Here is a 10,157-nt window from a genome sequence, read left to right as displayed (position 1 = left end):
CTTTCCCTGGGAAGGAAACATTTATTGAGCCTTGATCACATGTCAGTAACTTCTCCATTATCTCATATAACCTTTAGAAAGAAAAATAACTTTATTGCCCTTTCTGATTATAAAAGGTTTTTTACATATATATTAAAAAAGATAACTCATAGAGGTAATAAAGAAAAGTGACATTCACCTATGATCCCATCACCGAGAGACAGCATTCCTTCTAATCTCATTTCCCCATCTGCATGTAATTGTGAACATTGCCCCGTGGCACCTGTGCTAGGTGCTCCCTGTCAACCAGCTCACTGCAGGCACTACTGGCAGATAAGGAGACTGAGGCTCATGCCTGCCACCTGCCACTGATGTTCCAGTGGGCCCTCTCCTTCCCTCCAAGGGGCGTGGGATGCTGGAGGGGCTCAAAAAAAAAAGGCTTGTTAAATGAACAGGGGCAAGAGTCCGTGACTCCTCACAGGCTTGTTCAGTCTCATTAAGTCACCAGAGGCTGCTTCCAATTTGTATTTTTTAAAAATCCGAATCCACTTGCACTGATTATGGAGTGGCTGTGATTTCTCGGCTGTTACCCTGAGACATGGGCTATCTGAGGGAGCAGGTGAATGAGGCCTGATTGTTTTCCTGCTCTATAGGAATAAAGGGCTCCAAAAAAGAGTGACAGAAGATCTAGAGGAGGTTTTAGAAACCTACATTTCCTGGACGTGAAATACCAAAATCTTCCATGGAAAAGAGTGTGGGGCAACACAGTTAAAATGCCCAAGTAAGGCCCCAGCTTGGAGGGTGGGTAGCTCTTCATAATTTGGTCTGCCTAAGCCTGGATTTCAGACACGTGCTTCAGCCCCCATGCAAACGGGCAGAGATTCTTACTTCTTAGCTGTTATTTCTTGAGCGCCTTCTATGTGCCAGGTGCTGTGCTGCATCCCTTTCATACACCATCTCATGTTCCCCTGCCCAACAATCCCACGAGGTGGGTGCTGTCACGAACTCAATTTACAGATGAAGAAACTGAGGCACAGAGAGGGTTCGGTCACCTGGCTAAGGCCACATAGCTGGCAAGTGGAGAGCCAGGTGTGGAGTAGAGATCCGTGTGACTCTCAACCCTCTGCTCCTAACTGCTCAGAAATTCTGCTGCCTTTCTTCTCCTGGAGAGTTGGGGAGCTTGAACGTATACATCTCCCCTCCCTGCCCAATGGTGGTGTGGGTGGTGGTAGGCAAGGAGCCCGGGGCCAGAGTTTCCCCTCAAGATGCAGGGCTGAAAGACCAGAAACAGCCCAAACGTTCAGATATACAAACTGTGGTGCATCCATATCACGGAATACTACTGGACAATAAAAAAGGAACAAACTTCTGATACACCATCAACATGGATGAATCTCAAAGACCTTGTGCTGAGATTAAGAAGCCAGACACAAATGCATATGCTGTATGATTCCATTCATGTATAGTTCAAGAAGAGGCACAATAATCTATAGTGAAATATCAGAAGAGTGGCTGCCCCGGGAGAGAGGGGGGCTGCCTCAGAAGGGGCAGGCAGGAAGTTTCTTGGCTTATGGACAGGTGTATAAATCTGTCAAAACTCAAACTTTAGATCTGTGCGTTCACTGCAGGTAAATGACATATAGGGCTGTGTCCCCTGAGAAACTTGCTCTCCTTTTGCTCCCCCAGAAATGGAGGCTGGGTTGCCTCAGGTGCCACCTGTGACTTCAAGAGCTAAGGTCGCAAACAGAAAGCAGGTCAATGGTTGCCGGGTGCTTGGGCGGGGGAAGGATGGGGAGTGACAGCCCAATGGGTATGGATTTCCCTTTGGAGTGATGAAAACGTCTTGGAACTAAATACAGGTGATGGTTGCCAACTGAATGCCACCGAACTGTACACTTTAAAATGGTACTTTTTTGTCATGTGACTTTTTTTTTTTTTTTTTGAGCGGTACGCGGGCCTCTCACTGCTGTGGCCTCTCCCATTGCAGAGCACAGGCTCCAGACGCACAGACTCAGCGGCCATGGCTCGGGCCCAGCCGCTCCACGGCACGTGGGATTCTCCCGGACCGGGGTACGAACCCGCATCCCGTGCATCAGCAGGCGGACTCTCAACCACTGCGCCACCAGGGAAACCCTGTTATGTGACTTTTACCTCAATTTTTTAAAAAGTTTAAAGAGAGAGAGAGAGAGAGAGAAATAAGGTCTTAGGAGCAGCAGACTTGTAGCCCCATGAGTTCTCACCACCTCCTCTGTTACAGCCAGAGCCACACTTACCTGCCTGCTTCCCCAGTGGACCTTGAGCCCCTTAACCGTGGGCCTTGATTCGATACATATTGCCGACTGCCTGGGCACTGTAAATACTAGAAGACTAGGTCATATGTTTGACTGCTGTACCAGTAAATGGATTGTGAGTGAATGAATGAGCAAATGAATAAACACGTGTGAGTGAGTGAATATATGAATGAGTGAATGAATGAGCGAGCAAAAGAACAAATACTTGCATGAATGAGTGTGCGAGCAAGTGAACAAGGTAGTGAAGGAATGAGCACAGGAATGAGATGAAAGAATGAGTGAGTGAATGAGCACGGAATGAACGAAGGAGCAAGTGAATAAACCTGGGCCTGACCATGGACTCTGGACCACACCCGGGTGGGTTCCAATCCTGGCTTTGCAATGCAAGTCATTTAACCACTGCGTGCCTCAGTTTTCTCATCGGTAAAACGGGGGTGGTAGGTTTTCACCAGAAAGAAATGAGTTGAAATGTGTCAACTGCTTAGAAGACGCCTGGCAAAGTGAGCCCTCGGTATTCGTGAATGTTACAGAAATATACATCCATGCGCGCGGGGACCCGCTGCCTCGTCCAGGCGGCGCCGCCCTATCCCCCTGCCAGCGGGAGCCGCGACCTACCGAGGAGCTGCACCTCGTCGGTGATGCCGTAGACGTCGATGAGCGCCCAGAGAGGGCCGCTCACGGCCACACCGCAGTGGAAGAGCACGGGCTCGCCGTCGTTGACGCTATAGAAGACACGGCCGTGGCGGTCCGCCCAGTAGGCCAGCACAGTGTCGCGCAGCGCCAGGTTCTCGGGCAGCGCCTTGGCCCAGTAACCGGGCCGCGTGACCAGGTCAGGACAGGCGTACTTGGGGATGTCCTGGGCGCTCATGAGCGACGGGTCGTGCGCCGTGAAGCCGAAGCGCAGTGCCCCGCTCCAGCCCGGGCGCACGGCCACCAGGCGCAGCCGCACCTGCTCGTATAGCCGGATGGGCCGCTGCGTGAACGTGACCCCGTTGCAGAAGCTGTTGCGCCGCGTGGCCCGGCGCGAGTGGCCGTCCAGCCGCACGTTCTTGCCCTTGGCCTGTGCATGGAAACGCGGCGCTTCGCCCAGGACCGGGCGTCGTTCCGGGCCAGGGCCGCAGCAAGGCCGGGTGGCCAGGAGGCGCGCGGGCGGGCTCGAGTCTGCGAGAAGAGACAGGCAGGAGGGTTAGGCGCCCTTGCAAACTGTTAAGGCCCTCTGAAACTGTTCAGAGCTGTTTCACTCCCAGACGGGCCAACACCAATGAGCTGGTCACAAGAGCCAGGCTGGGGTCAACTGACTTCCCCATCCCCATCAAATCCCTCCACATCTGGAGGCTTCCTCCAAAAGCCGCTTGTGGGCTGCAAAGTCCCTCTAAAGGGAACAGCGGCCTTGGATTCTTGGGGAGTAGTGGGGAGTCTTTGGTTGCTTTTCTCTGTGTAATTTTTATTAAAAAGCAAGGCAATTTGGGCACACTCTTGGGATCCCCAGTGCATCCTGGAATCTCAGCTCTCTGGCACTTCCGGGCTGTGTGATATGCAGGAGATCCTATCACTTCTGTAGCCTGTTTCCCTGCCTGTAAAATGGGGACATTGCTTAACTCACACAGCTGCTAAATGAACATGTGGATGAAGTTCCTAGAATACTGCCTGGTACAGAGCATGTGGTTAATAAGCAACTAGTAACATGATCACAATACTGAGGCTCCAAAGGACACCCAAGCCAGGATTCTAATTTCCCTTCCCCTTTACCCACAGAAGAGGAAGCCATTCTTTATAAGCAAGGCTGCCTTTTCTAGAACATACACCTTTCATAATTCATTTCTATGGGAATTTTGCCCCAAAGAACCTGGAGAATCTGGGGATAGTCTCCTTTCAAAGGATCTGGACACTGGCCACAAGCCCAGGTGGCCCCATCTGGAGGTGGGGGCATCATCCTTCCCACCTTTCCTCCTCCATCCCTGGTTACTTACCATGCATTTCCTCATTTAATCCTTATAATAACCGTATGAGGTAAGGACTACCATTATCCCCTTCATGCAAATGAAGACATGGTGTTGCAGAGAGGTTGATTTATTTGCCTGAAGTCACACAGCTGGCTTCACTAAAGGCAGAGCTTCAATTGAAGCCATGTTTGTGTGACCTCCATCCTGCCTTTTTAGCCATTTTACCTTATTCTCTCTGCTATTTAGGAATCAACACAGGATGGACAGAAGGGCTGTGCTGTAGACCCCTGACGTAGGAGAGGGATGCAGAGGCCACCTGTTGATTCCTTGTACCCCTAGGCAGGCCTGCTAGGCATTGAACTGGTGGAGGAGGGCTGCAGGCAAAATGCTCACTCCATTATTCATCCATCCATCCATCCTTCCATCCATCCATCCAACCATCCATCCATCTACCCACCCATCCATCCATCCATCCACCCACCCACCCATCCATCCATCCATCCATCCATCCTTCCATCCATCCATCTATCCATCCATCCATCCAACCATCCATCCATGCATGCATCCATCTATCCATTCATCCATCCATCTGTCCATTCATCCATATATCCATCTGTCCATCATCCATCCATGCATCCACCCATCCATCCATCTTTTCTGCAGATGCATCTGCTGGTGTGAAGCACTGAGGGAGCACAGGTGATGATACAATCCTGCCCTTGTGGAGATCTGAGTCTCTCCGTGGAAGAGAAGACACACAGATGAATAGACATGAACATTAGGGACCAATAATAACAATAGAGACCACATTAGGCATTGGCATTGGGGGGCTATTAGGCCCAGAGGAGACCCCAGACTCAGCCAGGGGCTGATGTCCACAGAGCCAGGTCTTAAGGGAGTCTACATTCCAGGCAGAGGGAACACTGGGGGCAGAGGTGGGGGAAGCTGGACTTGGAAGGGAGGGTAAGTACTACGATAGGTGTGACAGAGGGTATCTGAGGTTGGGCAGCCACTGCTTTGCAGGGGTGAGGGGTGAGGGTGCCATCGCATCATAGGGACCAGCCAGGAAGGCCCTGAACGCCAGCCTGGGAGGCTCAGAGTGCACACCATGGGGAGTGGGAGCCACTAGGGGCCTCCAGTGGAGCAGGCCGGCACTGCCTGTTAGGGACGGCCCCTAAGGCAGAGAGGAGGGTGGACGCAGCCAGGCTGTGGGCCATCTCCGGAACCACAAGGATAAGAGTGAGGGACCACTGGACAGCAATTCCGGCAGGACAAAAATCAGACGAGTGGGGGAAATACTGCCCGGGTGTAAACCATCCGGAGAGGCCGCCCAGGACAGCCGAGCCTGCGTTCTCCACGCACGCTGTGGCCTTGTACCAGCCACCCAACCCTGGGCGGCAGTTTCCTCCTGTGTCTAACAGGCCGGATTCTCTCCAAGGTCCCTGCCGCTGGCAAACTCTCCAGGAAACATTAAATAGGACTGGAGATCAAAAGCACCAAAGACCACAGGCCACCCTTATTTGATTATTTTTATCTCAGCTCCCATCACTGTTGTTTTTCCAACCTTACCTCTCAATCAGAGACTTTCTTTACAAAACTGGCTTGGGAATCCTAAGCAGCTGTTCCTTCAGAGTGGCCTGGCGATTTCAATGGATGCTGGGGTGTGGAGAGATACTGCTTTGTTACTACAAGGGGATGCTTCCTGCTAAACCAGCTATATGTTAGGGTAAAAGGCAGCCAAGTAACCAGCGAAGTTTACATATTTGTTTAATTTTGATTATATGATCCAACTTCCTTCAGGGAATGAGGGATAAACACTACTTTTCCCTCCTCTGAGGCCAGAGTCCTGATGTGAGATAAAGAAAACCAGAGTGAAAAAGTCTCTAAGAGGATGTGTTATTGACACACATTGAAAATGCTTAAAATGAAAGAACAAAAAGCAATCTGCAAATTGTACACCAGCGTCTCCTTTTAGCTCAGCTCAGGGAAAACAGCTTCTGCATGAAACAGAAAACTGTGGCCATGGACCCCACGGGCCTCGGAGAACATCCTAGTTCACGGATGTCAATGGAAAACCTGAACTTTGTCATTTAAATTACAGCAATAAACACTACAGCCATATTAGAGAAAGTCGGGGAAAAAGGAGAAAATTTCCCCTCTTCCCCCCACATTCACACCTTAACTCACATTGCATTTTTCATCTTTTGGCCCTTATCCTGCCTGGTCCTTATCCACGGAAGAACCATTGGCTGTGCCCTCGCTAGGCGCCATGTCTTGGGCCGGATGTTTTTGATACAAGGTTGCAGTTAATTCTCAGTACAAATCCTCACCCACAGGATTATTGTCTTTATTTTCCAGGAAAAAAAACTTCCTGCGGCTACAAGGAGATATGAACCCAGCTCTGTCTGACCCCAAACCAGCGCTCTTTCCTCCTGTCCTGACTTTCCTGCATAAGTAGCACAGAAGTACTAAGCACTAAGTAGTACTGAGTACCTTTTCTAACTTCCTTGCAACCAGAACACACATTTAATTTTGCCTCCTGCCTTTTCTTTCCTAACAACATTATATAAAAAGCATTTTTTCCCACATGGCTCCCAAGCATTCACTGTTCTGTTTCACCACTGCAGAATATTCCACTGAGAGCCAAAATGTCCCCTGCCGTTCCCCTCCTGGAGATGACTTCAGCTGTTCCCCCAAATGGCTGAGTCCACGGGCACAGAGGTTCCTGGCTGCTGGTGCCAGGACCAGATTTAAATGGACACCCTGTCACTGGTGAGAAGGTGTCACCTTCTGCCAGGGAGGGGCCCCCAGCCCACGCCAGGGACCAGACCCTTTCCTCCCATGCAAGGCCGAGTCCCCGCTGGCCTCGTGCGGGTGTGCCTCCCTCTCTCTGGCCAGGAACTGGGTCTAGAGACTCTAAGAACAAGGCAGGGGGAAGGAGTTTCTATGCGGTGGGAACCGGGGGGGGGGAGACTCTGTAGTCTCTTCCTGTGTGTAGGAAGGAGGGGACAGTCCTGGCCCACCCCTCATGGTTAACCAAAGGCTGCTGCAGCCCTTCCAAGACCAGAGAGAAGGGTCTTTCCAGCGTTTAGTCAAGGAAGCAATGCCCCACTCGAAAACGTACGAGTGCAGATTTTGGGGGGGGGGTGATGAGTGGCTGTGGGTATTTAGGGAGGAGGGAGCTCTGTTCTGGCTAAACAAATGTTGCCACTGCCAACCTTGGGCTCATCCTTCGGGAAAGCAGGGGGACATCAGAACCGCTCCGCGGGCTGCTGCTCTGTGATTTACTCACATCGGTGCTTTAAAACGGCCCTCATGGGTTCGAGCGCATGCTTTGCTGCTAATTTGTCTGAGGGGCCTTTGGACAAGTCACCATCTGTGAATAGTGTGTGAATGCAGAGCCTCATCTCAGGCTGCTGGGAGGGGCGATGAGAGCACAGAAAGCTCCCAGCAGGAGTCCCAGCGCACGATGGATGTGCACTAAATGTTCATTCCCTCCCCTGCAGGGAACATCAGGTCCAACCCCTGGGTAAGCCCCTCACTCCATCTCTCCTACACTTTTATTTTCTAAATCTCAATGTGAGAGGCGGTTAAAAAGAGCACAGGCTTGGAGTCAGGCAGATGGGGGTTTAAATTCTGGTTTTGTTGTTCCGTAGCTGTGTGATCTTGAGGTACATGCTTAACTTCTCTGCCCCGCCCCCTAACCAGACCTAGAAAACTGGTAAGAGTCATCTCCACCCTGCACGATTGCTCTGAGGACGAATGAGGCCAGCTGGTCAGACTCGGTGTGTGGCACGTAGTAGGTGTTCACTTAACACTGGGTTCCCCCACCCCACACACACCCCCTTTAGTTACCTTATTTAGTTTCTTTGCCGAGAAAAGGTTCACTCCTGGGTCGAAGATGGCTACTTGTAGGGTCAGGGGATTATATCCTGCAATGTTTCCCCCATGGAGGGTCAGTAACCTTGGCCAGGAAAGGCCTCTTGAAAATCCCAGAGTCACTTTCCCTCGGTGTCCAAGGACAGAGGCCTATTTTTAAGCCATCCCAGCAGCGTCCCAAATGTGCACTGTGCCACCCTTGAATGATGCCCGCTCATCGCCCCAACCCAGCCTTTCCTTTGATCTAAAAAGAGCCCAAGGAAATGGCATTTACTGCCAGGAGGATGGCAGGAAGCAACAGCTCCAGCTTCTCTGGCTGCCGAGATGACGGCCTCCAGCTTGCTGGCATTCAGCAGATGGCATTCTGGCTGAAATTTTCATCAGATTCCGCTCCACCGGGAAAGGGAATTGCCAACTGCGAGGACAGTCTATTCTACCCCCTCCCTCTCACTAGAGGATTTAACTAGCCTTTTACTGAGCCTTCGTTATGTGTCGGCATAGGCCTTTGTGTATTGAGTTTACATTCTTACAACCCTGCAGGGTAGGTTTTACCACCTTCATTTTCCAGAGGAGGAAACCAAGGCAGCAAGGCTGGGCGGTGGCAGGAGAGGGCCAGGAGAGGGCCCTTCCTCCCATCCCTGTCCCCTCTCCAAGGCGGCCGCCTGTGGCCTTTGGGGGCGGGGGTCGTGTGCCTTGCTAAGCACAATGACAGCTGTACCGGCCCCTCTCCCACTGAAACACACCCACACTCCACTCACACAGTCTGATGTACAACTTCAGGGGCTTTCTGAACCTGCACAACATCCAACCTCAGACTGTGGACCTTCAGTAACAAGTCTGTTTCAAGTGACAGAGGTAGGAAGCAACAGGGTGCACGTGTGTGCGTGCGCGCACGCGGGCTTTAGAGGAAAAGGCAGGGCTGGTATTTGGCAAGGCTTCCCGTCACCCAAAGCAGGGCGGGGATATCAGTCTCCTTTGGCAACAGAAAGTAACTTTTCTATTGGTGGGTTTGAAAGTGGATTAGAAAAAAATAACCAAGCCTCCTTCACCCCTGCCAAAAAGGGCAGTGACATGCACCCAGCAGACAGACGCCAGCCTAACAGGACTTTGTTCTCTGTTTCAGAGGCCTGGTGGGCCAGCACCCAGGGTGGAAAGGGGCCAGCCCACACTTGGAAACCGCCACCAGGCTCCTCCCCGCTGCTATTCTCTGCAAACAGAACCCGGTCAGCACAGTGCAGCCGGAAAGGCACAACACTCCTGTCAGCAGCTGCAAGGAGGCCCAGGAGGGAGGCCGGAGGTCACGCGACACTGCTCGTTGCGAGAAAAGCCCTCTCCTTCCAGATCTAAGTGGCAGCCCTCTTGGCTCAAGTGGGCTCAGATGCACTGAGTTCCCAGCGGGTGAGGTCATCCCGACGCCCCCTCCAAGCGTGTTCAGCAGAGTTGGGATTCCCAAGCCGGCGCCGACCCTCTGCTGGGCCCCTCGGTCGAAGTCTCTTCTTGATAAAGGGACCCAGGAAGCTCCAACTTCAGAAGCGCCGGCTCCCAGGGTTAGGACCCCACTGCTGCAGAGGGTGGGCGGGGGGAACGTGCCCTCATTCTTTTTCAAGTACATCACTTCCTCCTTCATCTGACATTTAAGGAGCATCTGCTCCATGCCAGGGCCGCACTGGCTACAGGGATGCACGCGCTGACGAGTCACACACAGTCCCTGACCCCAGAGCTGAGAGACCAGCAGGGGGCATGGACACAAGACACCATGACTGCACAGGGTGGTCAGCACGGAGGGCTGGGGCCATGGGGATGCTTCTCAGAGGGGCCACTCTGCAGTCTGAGGAAGAAATGGCTGGGGGTGGGGCATGATAAAGGATGAGGAACTGTGTCTCGGGCAGAGGGAGCAGCACAGGCAAAGCTAAGCGCACTTGGGGAGCTGCAGGGAATAGAGGGAAAGGGGAGGGTGGAGACGGAGTCAGGAGCTACAACACAAAGGGTCTTAAAGGCCCAGCAGAGGAGGTTAAAGGTCCTCAAGAAGGCTCTGGGGGCCACTGAAGGGTTTGGAGAAGGGAAA

At 52.2% G+C, this 10,157-nt stretch overlaps 1 protein-coding gene across 1 annotated transcript in view; it reads right to left on the bottom strand.

The window, feature by feature from the left end:
- Positions 1–10,157, bottom strand: part of NEURL1B (neuralized E3 ubiquitin protein ligase 1B) — a 37,081-nt gene that overhangs the window by 15,287 nt on the left and 11,637 nt on the right. The window contains exon 2 of the mRNA XM_007465539.1: positions 2,886–3,431. Within this exon, the coding sequence (XP_007465601.1) occupies positions 2,886–3,431 (546 nt within the window). The remainder of the gene's footprint in view (positions 1–2,885; positions 3,432–10,157) is intronic.

This window comes from Lipotes vexillifer, unplaced genomic scaffold (assembly GCF_000442215.2).
Source record: "Lipotes vexillifer unplaced genomic scaffold, Lipotes_vexillifer_v1.1 scaffold621, whole genome shotgun sequence".
Lineage (NCBI taxonomy): Eukaryota > Metazoa > Chordata > Mammalia > Artiodactyla > Lipotidae > Lipotes > Lipotes vexillifer.
Note: the sequence above shows the minus strand (reverse complement) of the source record. Positions and strands in the feature narration are given on the sequence as shown.